At 35.7% G+C, this 15,581-nt stretch overlaps 1 protein-coding gene across 21 annotated transcripts in view; it reads right to left on the bottom strand.

Annotated features, from left to right (window-relative positions):
- The window catches only part of LOC109097883 (phosphatidylinositol-binding clathrin assembly protein-like), a 38,172-nt gene that overhangs the window by 3,831 nt on the left and 18,760 nt on the right, over nt 1-15,581 (bottom strand). For 3 of the 21 annotated variants that reach the window (XM_042765179.1, XM_042765186.1, XM_042765180.1), the window contains 11 exons: nt 13,544-13,667; nt 13,310-13,434; nt 11,195-11,292; nt 9,515-9,670; nt 7,248-7,328; nt 6,219-6,326; nt 5,157-5,285; nt 4,670-4,700; nt 4,478-4,577; nt 1,781-1,816; nt 152-211 (listed from right to left, as the gene is read on the bottom strand). In XM_042765179.1, coding sequence (XP_042621113.1) covers nt 152-211; nt 1,781-1,816; nt 4,478-4,577; nt 4,670-4,700; nt 5,157-5,285; nt 6,219-6,326; nt 7,248-7,328; nt 9,515-9,670; nt 11,195-11,292; nt 13,310-13,434; nt 13,544-13,667 — 1,048 coding nt within the window. The remainder of the gene's footprint in view (nt 1-151; nt 212-1,780; nt 1,817-4,477; nt 4,578-4,669; nt 4,701-5,156; nt 5,286-6,218; nt 6,327-7,247; nt 7,329-9,514; nt 9,671-11,194; nt 11,293-13,309; nt 13,435-13,543; nt 13,668-15,581) is intronic. The other 18 variants (XM_042765192.1, XM_042765193.1, XM_042765194.1 and 15 more) reach the window with 14 other exon arrangements.

Raw genomic sequence — 15,581 nt, 5'->3', positions numbered from 1 at the left:
CTAGAGAGCCTTTCACTGTGTTCCACACACCCACACTGCTCCGGTGGGGACTGATAGCATCACTGCAGCCTCTGAATATACAGGAGTTGAAAAGCTAATACTTCTGACACTGATGGACTGAGTGATGCACAGATCCCCAGTTTGCACTCACCATTGCGTATCCCATCATTCCTGTGGGCGTCGTGGCAGGGAAGGCCATGACAGAAGGAGCCTAGGAGGACACGTTCAGCGTTAGTACAGAAATACCACAGGTAAAACATCAACTTTTTTTTTAGCATGAAAGAACGATTCTTCTGAAATTTCCACTTGAGCAGCCATGAGATCACAACTGCTCCAGCCACACCATCTCAGTTTCCACGTTTACACACAGTGCTCAGTGAACAAGGGCAACTTTGTGCAAGTGGACTAACAGAACACTTTTAAAAAAATAATTTGCAAAAGATACTTGAGTCTTTTAGCTTTTTCTCTTCATGGACAGCCAATCACATCTGGTAAAAATTAGAAATGTCTTTTCACACTCTAACCAGAGCATCAAAATAGGAATATAGGCAAGGAGATAAAGGGGAAGAGAGCGAGAAACTGTGTGTGTGTGTGTGTGTGTGTGTGTGTGTGTGTGTGTGTGTGTGTGTGTCCTCTTTGAAGGCAAAGTGATTAGTTGCAGGTGCAGGGCTCTGGTGGAAGAGAGAAGCTCTTTGTGAAGGAGCTGTGAGATTCTCAGAAAGGCCTTCAGTAGCCACAGACACACTTTTATTTCCACTCGTGCACCACTGAAATGCACGACAGACTCTGAACGGCCTCCTAAATTCAGCAGAGTGATGGTGACCAAATGACCAATAAACTGTAAAATAAACATCTTCATAGAACACGAACTGAGGTCATTTACCCAATAATTATGACGAGTTTCAAATTGCAGAGGAGATTGTTTTGATGGTCACAACACCCCTTATTGTGCTGGTGTACATAGTTTGGGTGGATAAAAGTAATACAATATTGAATTGTTTAAACAATTGCAAAAAAAAAAAAAAAAAAAAAACTATCAACTTCCTTAAAAATATTTAGCAGCACAATCATTTTCAACATTGATAACAATAAGAAATGTAGCAAATATTTCCATTTACTGTGTAATATTGATCCTTTAGAAATATAAAATATATTTTCCTGTGTAAACCCCACTAAATCAGAACATACTGCAATGAATCTCAAGATGATGAAAGATAAATGTGTTGGCAGACTTTGAGGAATCTCATTAAGATACTTTCTCTAACTTCTAGCCAGAGTAAGCAAACAGCTCAGATGTGGAACAGTACCAACAGATACGTTTGAAAAGCACAAACAACTCTGCAGGAGTAAATATGACTAAATCATGCTGATGAACTGATCAATCCAGCTCAGCATATCCTGTTTAAGAAAGCAATAACGCTCTAGTGGAAGCATTTCCATCGGAATGTTTACCAAAGCACGTAACTGTTTGATTATCTACTTTATTGGACTTTGCACATTGTCCGGTAAACCCTCTGCTGGAAACACTAGCCCATTGATTCACGCCAAAATGACTACAGTTGTTTGCTGAAGGCGATAAACAAATGAAACCGATGAGAGGAAAGGGTAGAGGAGGAACAGAGCTGTCAGCCATGCCGAGATAACACCTGGTTAGATCAGCTCATGGGTTTCAGTGCCATTTTGGTTGCTCAAACACACACAGGTCATAAATTGTGACAAGGGCAGTGGGGTTAAAAATCTCATGCGTTTCAGAGTGGTTCAACTCAGCGTTTTGACTTACGTATTGTGAGAAAAGCATGCCATCCTGTTTATCCCACTGGACAAGAATGGTTACACAACGCAACAAACACAATTAGACGGCAAACAACACAATAACATCTCACATTCTGAGCTCACACAAACACATTGTAAACACAGACAAGACAGAATACATTCCAGCTGTTTTTGAGAAGTGATTAAGCTCTGTTCCAAATGCTATTGTGCTGCCTACTTAGGCAACATTTTAAGAACAGCAGGCAGCAAAAACAGGTCCCACTTTATATTAAGTGGCGTTAGACTTGCACTTGGACCATAGTGCGGCCCGTTGGAAAAAAAGGTTGAGAACCACTTAGGTGTATATGACTTTCTTCTTTCAGACGGGTCCAGTTTGCATTATATTAAAAATTTTCTTTGATCTTCCAAGCGGTTTAATGGCAGTCAGTAGGTGTTGCAGTGCATCAGTCCAAAAGAAGGGAAATAAAAAGCGCCCATTCATAATAAAAAGTGCCTCACACGGCTCCGGGGGGTGGACAAAGTCCTCCTGTAGTGAATCATTGCGTTTTTTGTAAGAAAAATATCCATATTCAAAACATAATAATCACTTTAATCTAGCTTGTGCCAACAGTTGTACACAGAAGCAGCTCTGGGGGGGATGACGTAGAGGTCGGCGTTGCGCATGCACTGGTGAGTCTCGTGAAAACCAATGTTTGTTAACAGGAGCAAAGGAAGCAAAGTTTCCTTACTTTAGCAAAGGAAAACCAGTCTCCTCTTGAGTTATATCGAAAATCCTACGACATTCTTCTTTATAAATCCTCGTTTTGTACTTCTAATTCTTGATTGTTGTTTTGTTTTGATCTCTCCCCTGCGCTTACAAATCGTCATTTCTGAGTGGCGCATGCGTAAAGCCGACCTCATGCGTCATCTGCCTGGAACTGCTTCCGTGTACAACAGTGCATGCAAGCTAGATTAAATTGATTATTAAGTTTTAAATATGGTTATTCTTCATACAAAAACACATTGATTCACTACAGGAGGATCCGTACACTTTTTATTATAAATGGGTGCTTTTGATTTCGCTTCTTTTGGACTAAGGCACTGCAACACACGCTGAGTGCCATTAAACAGCTTGAAAGTTCAAAGACAATTTTTCATAAAACTCAGACTGGATTCGTCTGAATAAAGAAAGTCATATACACCTAGGATGACTTGAGGGTGAGTAATTTATGGGCTTATTTTCATATTTGGGTGAACTAACCCTTTAACTACTATGTACTTGCATCAAAAATAAGTACAATGTACTTATTGTGTTCATATTGTTTTGCAAAACACTTTTGCTGCTATTGAGGTGGGATACGGGTAAGGTTAGGGACAGGTTTGGTGGTATGGGTAGGATTAAGGGTGGGTTAAAGTGAAAGGGATGGGTCAACCGTGTAATTATAAATGTAATTACAGAAATTAATTACAGATGTAATTACATGCAGGTATTTTTAAAATATAAGTACAATGTAAAAACATGTATGTACACAATAAGTCCACTGTACCAAATGATTAATTTAAATGTAAGTACATAGTAGTTAAGGCCACTTAATATAAAGTGGGACCCAAAAACATGTTGCCTAATAAAATACCCAATTTTGGTAAAAAGAAGAATTGCATATATACAACCCCAGTGAAATAAGAATAAAACAAATGTACTTATAACTTAAATATAATTATATAAAAAATATTTTATTAGTAAATAAATAAAATAAAAATCAAGATGTTGGGCAGAATTTAAGGAAATAATTTTATTAATAAATAATTAGTCACTTCTGAAAAGTAATGCGAGAACTTCACATATATACTTTGAGCATAAGACAGTCCCATTATACACTGATTATAATAATAATAATAACAAATGTATAAATATAAAATGTATTTATAACTTAAATATAATAAATGATTATTTTTATTTTATTAATAAATTAACATTTTTAAAAAATGAAGAGAATTGAGGGAAATGTTGGTAATTGTTTAGTCCTGAAATGATCTAATTAAATGTACTATTTCATCGAATATTTGCGTAAAGTATTGAGTTGTTAGCTTAGCCACATGCTAACTTCAAAGTATAATGAAATCAAGATCCAATTTGGAAAAGTGCAAAAGAATGCCACTTGAAATTGTACTCCAACTCAGAAATTGTCATACTTTGTGGAAATGGGAGTGTAGGATGTCACGAGAGCATATCAGCACCAATAGAGATGTTCACGGTTAATGATAAACAGATTAAGAGGTAGATGAAATGCATCAGTGACTCAAAGTTCCAACATCACATGATAATAAAGCAGGTTAAACTAATACTTGCAGAGACAGGAGTGTAAAATACGGTAAACTACCCTCTCTACTGATAACTGTATACATACAAAACAACTAAGCATTTTGCTAGCCATTTGTGTCTGTACACATCATCCAAGCATCAGAATGCTACTTTGGTCACATGAAATAGAGTTTTTACTATTGTAAATCATTTCAATACAGTCACTTCTAACGCCATCTTAGAAGGTAGCTGCCCATCTACACAGCCGACAGTGAGGCAGCTCATTAGGGTTTGGAACAGAGCCCATGTTTCAGAAACAGTGGAGGAACTCCAGCTATTTTCTGTCTATTGGTTTATGACAGTTGTTTCTAGCACAAGTCTTGTTTCATTTGAGTCAGAGAAAGCACATATTGTTGTCCTCACCATGGTGGCAGGGTTCCATGTTGTGGTCGGAGCCATTTTTGGTTGCCAGTTGTTTCCTCCAGTCAACTTCTTTTCCCCGGGATGACTCCAGTGAATGTCACTGAAGAGAAAAAGAAGAAACAATTATCATCAAATCGCTAAGCTTGAAGAGATCTATGAATCAGAACTGAGATGAGCTGCGAACGTTCATACTTCTTTGTTGTTCCGTTTCCAATACAGAGATCTGGAAGAATAAAAAAAAAACTGGTGAGGAATATGCCAGTCATTGTGAAATGCTAAATTCACTTAAAAATCAATAAAAACAATAAAAGATGTTGTTCATTATTACTAACACCTGAATACAGAGTAGGGCCGAACAATTTGGAAAAATAAAATGTTTTCAACAAAAAAGTCACAACATTTTGTGAATATCAATATGACTGTAAAATATTATTATTTTAAATTTAACATATATACTACTACTAAATACAATTACTACAGAACTATTACTAAAACAGCCAATTTATAAGCACTTCTCATTACAAATTTATTAAAATGATGCATGTTATAAGAATCCATTTGTGATTCAATAATCACTCTAAGCCATTTCACAACTTCAGTTTTTTTTTTTTTTTCAATTAATTATGCAGCCCTAATAAAGAGGGTCATTTGTATTATATAACAAGAACAGGACACTTACTGCCCACAAGGTTGGCAAGGGAGGAATCCAAGTCATCGGAAACCAGTTTGCCTGGCTGTTGGGCGCTGGGCGTCAGGCCCTGGTTGGGAGAGGCCACTGTGGGTTTCAGGATGCCACCTAAAACATCATCTAAACAAACAGAGGAGAGGGAATGGGAGAGGGATGAAAGACGCAGACAACACACACAAACAGAAGAAGCGCAGTTAGGTTGGGTGGAGCGAGAGGCAGGCGCCTCGGAGCAAACACTGCAGGACCGAAAAGTGAAAGAATGTGGGTAAAATCTTGTCAAGTCAACTCACCCAGACATGCAGTGCCATGCAAAGCCAGTGGCCCAAATAGATCAAACCACACAGTGAGAGGAGAGAAAGAGGACAAAATGAGGAACATCTCAAAACAAGACTGCTCAAATTATGGTGGTCTTATCATACGTGACACGGACTCACATTTAAAAATGCTTTCAGATTCAAGTCAAACTTCTGTAATATACTATATTTACATTTTTTTTCCTTTGGAATAACATGCATAATAAGACCAAGAATGTGTAGTAGAACAGTGAATTTTCAATTAAGAGTTTATTTCATAATTTACTTGTGTTGCAAGCTGGAACCAAACCTGGGTCATCCATGGCTCAATGTTTTAGAGTGCTAACCCATATGCCACATCTCCAACATAAGACACTCCGATTTCAAACCAATCATGGTTTTAAATCAAAACTAAGACCCAATGAAACCAAGATTCAAACAAATTTTTGTTTTATGAGAAGCCTGATTTGTGTTTAAAAACCAAACATGCAGTATTGAGAATATGACACAAAAGAGATTGAGTCTTTAAACACATTATGATGCCTTTCTTATGAAAATACCACAGCAAACTTCTAGAATGAAAAGGGGCCGTATAATAGTTTTCACATGCTAGTTCCACTCTGTCAGCTTAAGTATGGTCCAACAAATGACTCCATAAAGGCCCCCAAAACACATTGACCTTCAGCAGCAGGATGGATGTGAAGCATCACGTGTGGAGAAAAGCAGTGAGTCACAGCAACTGGGTTAACTTCTCACTTACCAGCCGAGTCTGTGCTGTTGGTGGCCGACTTATTGCCGAACACGGAGTCAAAGTCGACATTAAGGCCTGTTGAACTGGGAGGCTGGGCGGCGGGAGGAGCATGGAACCCTGTGTAGAAGGAAATAGGGTCAGACCTAAAAAAAACACCACAGACTGGTTCATCTACACATGTTTAAGGGCTGGAGGAATTCCAGAGAACAGCAACTTCAAAACAGTGGTTAATGTTTTCTTCCAGCTCACGTGATGCATAACTGCCATTATTAATTTAAATGGATCAATTCTGTCGTAGTCTATAGACCTCCAAAAATGTCAGCTGTTTGACTGTGTTAGCCAACGGCAACTGACTCATACTTCCCACAACATGTTTGCCGTTACAAAACCACATTTCATTCCTCTTCATCAATATACCACCAGTTTCATCTAGTATACTAATAAGCCATTTGAGGTTTAAAAAAATAAAATAAAAAAAATAAAAACCCAAGGGGGGGGGTCATTAAGCATTATAATATTGATTTATATAATTCTTATTTTCTTATTTCAATTAAATAAACTAGTTACATGATAATGCAGACTGATTAAATTAAATATTGCATATTAATATTTCATTGAAGGAGTATTATTAAATAAAACTATTACAAATTATTTTTGTTAATTGAAATAAAGCTGAAATAAAAAAATATATATATATAAACATTAGATGAAAAACTTAAACTATAAAAATCTTAGAAATGAACCATGGCCATTAAAAATGTTGTTGAAAAAGCTGAAGTTCTAAAAATCATTAAAATAAAAATAAATAAGTTAAACAGAAATAAAAAACAATCTAAAAAAGACAAAAGAACATACAATTGCTAAAGCTTTGAGTAAAATTAGAATGAAGAAAAAAAAAAAATAATATAAGAGTATATAAATACTAAAATAACACTGCCGTAAAGGTGACATGAACATGGTAAAAAAACAAACAAAAAAGAAAAGACCAGACACAGCTGAAGGAAGCAGAAAGCAACAAGCTGAAGGAACGGCACCTACCTCCGAATAGTCCAGCTACAGCGGAGGGCTCAGATTGGAAGAGAGGAGTGTTAGGGTAAGCAGCTGGAGAGCAGAACGAGTCTGACAGGCCCAGAACAAAATCACAGGAGAACCAGAAATGGGAAAATTAGTGAAGAGATACAAAATTAATAAAATATAATAAGCAGGGGGATATAAAGCCTGAATACTCTATATTTAAACCAAAAGGGTGGAATTAAAACAAATTAAGTAAAAGAATAAAGGTACTAAGAGTAATTTGGGGTAAAATTCACTCAGAGAGGAAACCACGGGGTAACGGGATTATGTTTTCCGAGCTCAGAAAACATACATCACACAGGGATGTCTGTACCTGACAGGAAGCAGCCCATCCGAGCAGAGGGCTCGACGGGTGATGCAACGGAACAGCTTGAATCAATAAAGGGATTGTAATTATCTGGAGAACCAAGAAATGAAACTGACATTTGGGAAAAAACATTAAAACTTAAAACTCTAAGGATGGGCATAATTAAAAAGAGTAAAAGAAAAATCCAAAAAAGGCAGCAAAGCACAACCAAGCAAGATTTTGAGTAAGGTGGTCCAGAGACCATCGTATAGACCTTCAGAAAACCACCAAAAAGCAATTAATTGAGGTTCAGTGTAGACAAAAAGGACCACCAAACTCAAATGGGGTACAAGTATTTTTAAGCAGTTAATTTGTAGTTGATAACAGCCATTCTCACTCTTGATCACGCTCATGTATTCATATTAGACCAGCATTACTTGATCATAAAAGCCAACTAACCATAATACAGCTGTACAAACACAAACACTCTTTACAGTAGCAACAAACCATCTGTCTGTCACTCTCTCAAATATGTTATTGTTCGCTCTGAGAACATAATAAATAAAGTCCCTAGTGTAGAACAAACTCACAGAAGCTAGACTTCCTTTATTGCTTTTAAGTCACACATTCACAAACACACACACAGTGTTTCAAAACCTAGTCTGTGTTCAGAATAGCATACTACAATACTTTTACAATTTCTGCAATTTGTATTACATAGTATGACAATTTCGAGGATCACTGTATCCCATAATGCAGTGTGTTTGACCTGACTTTGTGTTTCCAATGTGACAAAAGAACAGGAAGTAACAATTTTTGATGAAACTGCCACTATATATATATATATATATATATATATATATATATATATATATATATATATATATATATATATATATATATATATATATATATATATATATATATATATATATATATATATATATATATATTATATATTATTTATTTATTTTTCTAGACTCAGGATTAGATTTGTTTTAAATTTATTTTTTTTGTTTTTTTTTTTTTTTTTTGTTTTATTTTTTTTTTTGTGTGTTTATTTTTTTTTTTTTTATTTATATTTACAATAATCTTTTAAAATATATTTTTTTATTCAAAACTGCATGCAATTTATCTTAAAGCATGCAATAAAATCTGTTTAGTTTAGGGACCAATTCTCACTATTAACTAGTTGCTTATTAACATGCATATAACTATCATATTGGCTGTTTATTAGTACTTATAAATCACATGCCTTATTCTGCATGACTATATTTTAGATCCCTTAATCCTACCTTAATTTACCAACCACCATACTAACTATTAATAAGCAGCAAATTACGAGTTTTTAGGGAAAAGTTGTAGTTAATAGTGAGAACTGATCACCAAACTAAAGTGTGACCAAAATCTTGAAGCACAGTAACATCGTAATGTTACTAGATATTAATATATAGTTACAATGTATATAAACATAGAATAATTCTGTATAAAATAGTGTATACTATAACATCTTTTTAACATAGGCATTTTCCAGTGTACATTCTTCAGTAGGCTAGTATTCTATTCTATTCTATTCTATTCTATTCTATTCTATTCTATTCTATTCTATGCTATGCTATTCTATTCTATGCTATGAGTTGCCTATGCAGACAGCATTTTTGGGCATCACCAGTGCATTTGAGCTTTTGAGTTAGACACTGTCAAAAACACTGTCTAGGTAGGCAGCTTACTAGGTTTTGAGAACACAGCCAGTATGAACTTGAGACATGTATCAGATACTTTAAGGGTTTTTAAGGTCAGGCTGGTTCTACCCAGCAGGTCTTTGTACACTTGATGCGGTGGACCATTCAGGACAAAAATGACAGTGGAGGGAAAACAGATCGGCACGCAGCAGGCGAAAGAAAACAAACAGTGCACTGCATGAGAGAAAAGAACAGCCGTTTACCACCAAACATTTCATGACTGGGTGTCCTAGAGGAAAAACTAACAGCATCTGAAGACACAACAGGCAGATGGACAGGATCGACAACTTGTTTTGTAAGGAAAGGTTTAAGGTAGTTTGGAATGGAGTCGTCAACAGCCTCTGTAGACGTGAAAGGATCTACACGGCCAAAGACAAGACAGAAACACAAAATCACAGGAAAATGTTAGAGAGAGAGAGAGAGAGGGAGAGAGAGAAAGCATGCAAACACAGACTAACAGACAGATGAAGTGGAGTCTGTTTGGTCTAAACTTGGACGCTTTCAGATCTAAATAAACTACCAGATTGAATGAGTAAATAACTAGACTGAATAGTTAGACTGAATGAGACATCCAACATGGGATGTAATGAATATGTAACATTAATCACAAGATTAATGGATAGGAATGATTCTTTGAATCATGAGAATCAGTAGAGAATTATTTGAATCAGTAGAACTTCAGTCTGATATGAAGCTTTAAAGTTGTAATAAAATCTAAAATATATAGATAAACATTTAATATTTTATTAATATTTAATAAATAAATAAATGTTATTATTAGTAAGCAAAAAAGATTTATACACAAAATATGATAAATGAGCGCTATTAATAATTGCTTTAATTGTACAACTCTGAAAAAAAAAATGACTAGGTTCGGAAACCATTAACCTGATTTAAAGACATGAAAAAGATGATACACGTGCAACATTATAAAATATTATTTAAATACAATTTTAAAGCTGCAATTCAGATTTTATCTATTGAAATATTTAATTTAGAAAAAGAGGTTTCATTTGATGTCATGTTTTCTTTAAATAATTTTCCCCAAACTCCAATGTGAAGTTCTAAAACATCTCAGTATACCTCTCCTGGCTATCATTTTCAGTATGAACATGTTAAATTAATTTCAAAGGATTAGTTCACACAAAAAATCAATTCTGTTATCATTTACTGACACATGCTGTTCCAATATTTGGAATATATTCCACAAGTCAAAATAATCACTTTTACGAGGATTTTTTGGATCAGTTTGGAGTATGATGGTTTTCATTTACTTCCATTATATGCAGAAGTGTGGCAAAGTTTCACATGCTGTGTTCTACAAAAGAATGAAACTCATACAGGCTTGGAACAACATAAGGATGAATAAATGATTATTAATGATTATGTTGTTTAGATAACTATTCCTTTAAAAGTCAAAGGACATGACATCAGAGGTGTTGGACAGTGTATAGCCTACATAAATCTCCAAAAAGCTTCAAGATAATACATCTGTGAAGGCTGCTGAGCGTGTTTTACGCAATATAATCCAATAAACACTAAAAGCTGCAGGCTTTTTATTGTTCTGCCCGACTAATATCAGAAACTAATATGATATCAGTTCTGCCACGTTAAATATTATGTTACACACCCTATCAGCACTTCTGGATAAAATTAGACTCTCATTTATCAGACTTTACAGATTAGATGTTATTCAGACAAATAAGACGTGTGCAACAAGAACATGCTTTCTTTAGGCGACAGTATCTTGGATAAAAATCAACAGGGAACATTAATTGCTTCAGTTTTGATTACAGAGGAGAAGGTAGTGTTGATTTAAGCCTGATTTCTCTGAGATGCATATTAATGCAGATTTGTGATTTCCTGTGGTGTGGGCCGCTCACCTCCCCATGTGTTGGCTAAAGGCAGGCCGGTGGAGAGAGGCAGGGAGGGCTGGAACGTGGGCTGCAGGTCCAACAGATCGTTCGGCACCTTCGGTGTACTGGAGCCAGACACGCACCAAGACAAACACAGACACACACAGGAACTGCATTAATGTCTTCCATTAAACGGCAGTCTAAGGGCCAAGCATTTCACAGTTATATGGCAAAGACAAACTTGGCACGTTGATTTGAATTGCTTAAAGTGGAGACTTAGGGAGTTGAGGGGAAATTCGCATGCAATCAATACCTTCTTCACAGCCAAATCACACACTTACAGCCTAAACAAGAGAACCGGAGCCTGACTTTATACAGATTTTTATTTTTATTTTTAAATACAGAAAGCTGCACTATTTCAGGACAGCAGAGATTACTCTGATTTAAACAAAACCCTAACCGCAAGTATAATGTAATAATGACGCTCTACTTAGTAAGCACCATTAATAACGTATGACCCCATTTCTCCTTGGATGATGACATCATCATTAAAAGCACATACACCTGTAACGTACTGTAATCGCTGAGTTTATCTTGCCGTATTTATGTAGTCCTGCATAGAGCCCTAATAATACACTAAAAGCTGAAGATTGATGCCAAACGTTTGCACGTGTGCACTCAAGCACCAACTGGGAAAATAATCACTACCAGCCGTGTATCATCAGCACAGAAAGACCAGGGATCAATCATCAAATACAGAGCAATTAGTTCTGCCCACACAATCTGACTGGCTGAAAAGTATTTGAACTTTGCAGTCATTTATAATCAGCATAAAACGGCATTTACAATCTATGACAATACAATATGTGACACATTTTGATTAGTACTCAAAGATATTAAAATATAAAAATTACACATTTTAATAACATGATTTGTACATACAAAAGTTTTCTGTATTATGTGTGGCTTTTTAAATTACTGTATACTCCACAAGTAGAAAAAAAGAATATCACTTAGTTTATACAAAATACAGTAAAAACAGTAATATTGTGAAATATAATAATTCAAAATAAGTAAGAGTATATTTTAAATGTAATTTGTTTCTGTTATGACTATGCTGAATTTTCAGCATCATTACTCCAGTCTTCAGTGTCACATGATCCTTCAGAAATAGTTGTTATTTGTTGTTTTGTTGTTTGGTGATCATTTAATATTTTTTTATATTTTAAATGTTGAAAACACTTTTTTTGTTTATTTTGGTTCCAGGACATTTTGATGAACAGCAAATTTAAAGTAGCAGCATTTAGTTGAAACTGAAATCTTTTGTAACATTATAAAGGTCCTTACTGTCACTTTTGATCGATTTAAAGGGCACCTATTATGCCCCTTTTTACAAGATGTAATATTGGTCTTGGGTGTTCCCATAATGTGTCTGAAGTTTTAGCTCAAAATACCCCACAGATCATTTATTATAACATGTGGAAAATGTCTTTTTTTGGGTCATGTCTAAAAAAAGAGCTGTTTTTTGTTTGTGTTAATTTGAATGAAATTTGAATGAAAAATATGCTTATTACTTGTCGTATCATTTTGAGGAGGGGGTATATTTTTTATACATCTCTGCTTTTTTGAGTTTGTTTGGTTAAATTTGAGTTTTCACAGCCCATTTGCAACGACGGATGAGCAATGCTCATTCGCTATGTGCTTTAACGTAACTTTAATTTCCTTAGTGGCTCAGATGTTAGCAGGAAATAAAGACTCCTATGTTCAGTTTACTCATGTATAAAACATTGTATTTCATACAACCAAACACAACTGAGGGCGGAATCTATGGTAATGCAGGACTGTCAGTCAGTGGCTGTGGGCGGGGCCTAAACAATGTAACCTCACAATGCTCAGAGAATCAAATCTCTATTGAAACTGATTTGGTTTAATGGGGATAAAAAAATAAGGAGTGGGTGGATTTTTATCATTGTATGGCGGTTGTATTCACACACTGCCAACACATATTTATGTCCAAACACCATGTAAAAGTGTTTTTTGCATAATAGGTACCTTTTAATGTGTCTTTAATGAATAAGAATATGAATTTCTTTCAAAAACAAAACCCCAAATTTTTGAACAATTCATACATAAAACTATTACCAGTTAGTGAAGCTACTGGGTGTGGAGAACAGGTCAATGGCAGGGGTGGAACTGATCGTCACCGTGGAAACGGGAGACGCAGCAGTCGTGGAGGGCTTCTTGGACAGTTCCATCAGGCGCTGCTCCTGATGGAGGAATCAAACCGTGTAACCTTGTTAATTACTTTGCTAATTGGGTATGCTCTAATATAATGAGCTTTTTCTAACAAAAAAAAAAAAAAAAAAAATTAAATACCTTAAGTGCTTTTAACCGAGCCTGCTCCTCCTCCAGAGCTGCCTGCTTTTCCCTCTCATCAACTTTGGTGAAAGAGATACCCGTGTTGGCCAGGGAGGACACCGCACTGGAAAGTGTACTGGCTCTGTGTGGAAAGACAGGCAGATATGCAGATAGAATTGTTGCATAATTCCAAATAAATTGATTATGATCCACAAATAAATGTAAAGAGATTAACAAAAATTAAACATATTGACAAAAAAATAGAATGAGATCCTCAATCTTAGAGTTTCACAAACACGATTTAAATTCACAAATAAATAAGATTTGCAAATAAAAAACGTTTACACATACATATATATTTTTTTCTTTCTTTTTTTTCTCCACAAACACAACTTTGCCCGGCATTCATTTGTGAATCGCATCCTGTACATTTGTAGATCGCTGCACACATCTGTGAACTGCTCGCTGTGCATTTGTGAATGGCTTTCTGTGCATTTGTGGATCTTGAAACATTTCTAGCATCAAAACGCTGACAATCTACAAATGCGTGGACTCACCGTCTGCTCAAGTCAATCAGGTAACAGCCACACTTCGCTGACCAATCATAGCACATTCTCCCTGTAACCAATCATGTTTGGCTTTACAATCAGGGCAGGAGCAGATTCATTTCACACCCCTGTAAGAAACTGCATTCTACGGACACTTTGTTCAAAATGAGCTGCAGTGCTGTTTGTGTGGTTAAAAAAATCCTGTTTCCAAAAGATTGTTGGAGTGTAAGGCTTCTTTATATTTCCATCAGGATCAGTGAGCGAGGATAAACTCAGGATTATACATAACTTATGATCATTCACAGATCCCAAGCATCATCAGTAATACCCTCGCAACAAAGCAAATTGAAATTATTATAATCAGCGATCCTGTCTACACTGGACGGGGCGGTGAAGGACAAATGATTTGCACATTTGCTTTGATGCATCCAGCTGCAGTTACAGCTGGTGCAGCGCAGCACAACAGCGAGCAGAGTAGACATAGCATAAGACATGGCACAATGGCTTATTCCCCTTTTAAAGCACAATCGCTGTCACAAATATAGGGCACAATAACACAGTTAATATCAAATATCCAATTTTAAACATTTTACTGTACCAATTTTTTGGTCCTTATATTTCCTGTTGAGCCAGTGCAGATGAATGAAGTTATTTCAGGGAGAGGCCGTCCTGATTGTAAAGTAAAACGTGATTGGTTACAGCCAGAACATGCTATGATTGGTCAGCGAAGTGTGGCTGTTATCTGATTGACTTGAGTGGACGGTGAGTGAAGTCCACATATTTGTGGATTGTCAGCATGCTAGAAATGTTTCAAAATCCACAAATGCACAGGAAGCCATTCACAAATGCACAGCGAGTGATTCACAAATGCATGCAGCGATCTACAAATGCACAGGACGCGATTCACAAATGAGTGCCAGGCAAAGTTGTGTTTGTGACATAAAAAGATATTTGTGAATAAGATTTTAAATGCAAATCTCAATTCATTTATTTGTTTCATGTTTAATTTAATTCATGTTTATGAAATTCTAAGATTTATTTGTAGATCTCATTATATATATTTGTCAATAGGTAAAAAAAATTTCATCTCTTTTTTTCTGGATCATAATCTGTTTACTTGGAATTATGCAACAATTTTATCCCCATAGGCAGAGGACCTGATCCAGTAAACATGCCACTGTTGAAATTGCTGGGGTTGCATTAGTGGACATCAATGCTACTAGCATGAGCACAGAGCACATTTTACTGCTTCCGCTACAGGAACCCAGTTTGACCCAGGACTTCCGCAAATATAGCTAATGTTAACAAAACTTGCATTTTTTTTAAGCCAATGTCCAGACTGCAAGTCATCAAATTCCTGTACATTCCTCCTACACTTAAACACAGTAAACTGATTATTTTAGAAACATTTGTGACAACAAAATAAAATTAAATGACATCACTCATAACCCCTAAAACAACCTGTCCTCAGATCAAAATGTAATACTTCAAGCAGATTCAAATATTAA

Source organism: Cyprinus carpio, chromosome A10 (assembly GCF_018340385.1).
Source record: "Cyprinus carpio isolate SPL01 chromosome A10, ASM1834038v1, whole genome shotgun sequence".
Lineage (NCBI taxonomy): Eukaryota > Metazoa > Chordata > Actinopteri > Cypriniformes > Cyprinidae > Cyprinus > Cyprinus carpio.
This window is presented reverse-complemented; position numbering and strand designations above follow the sequence as displayed.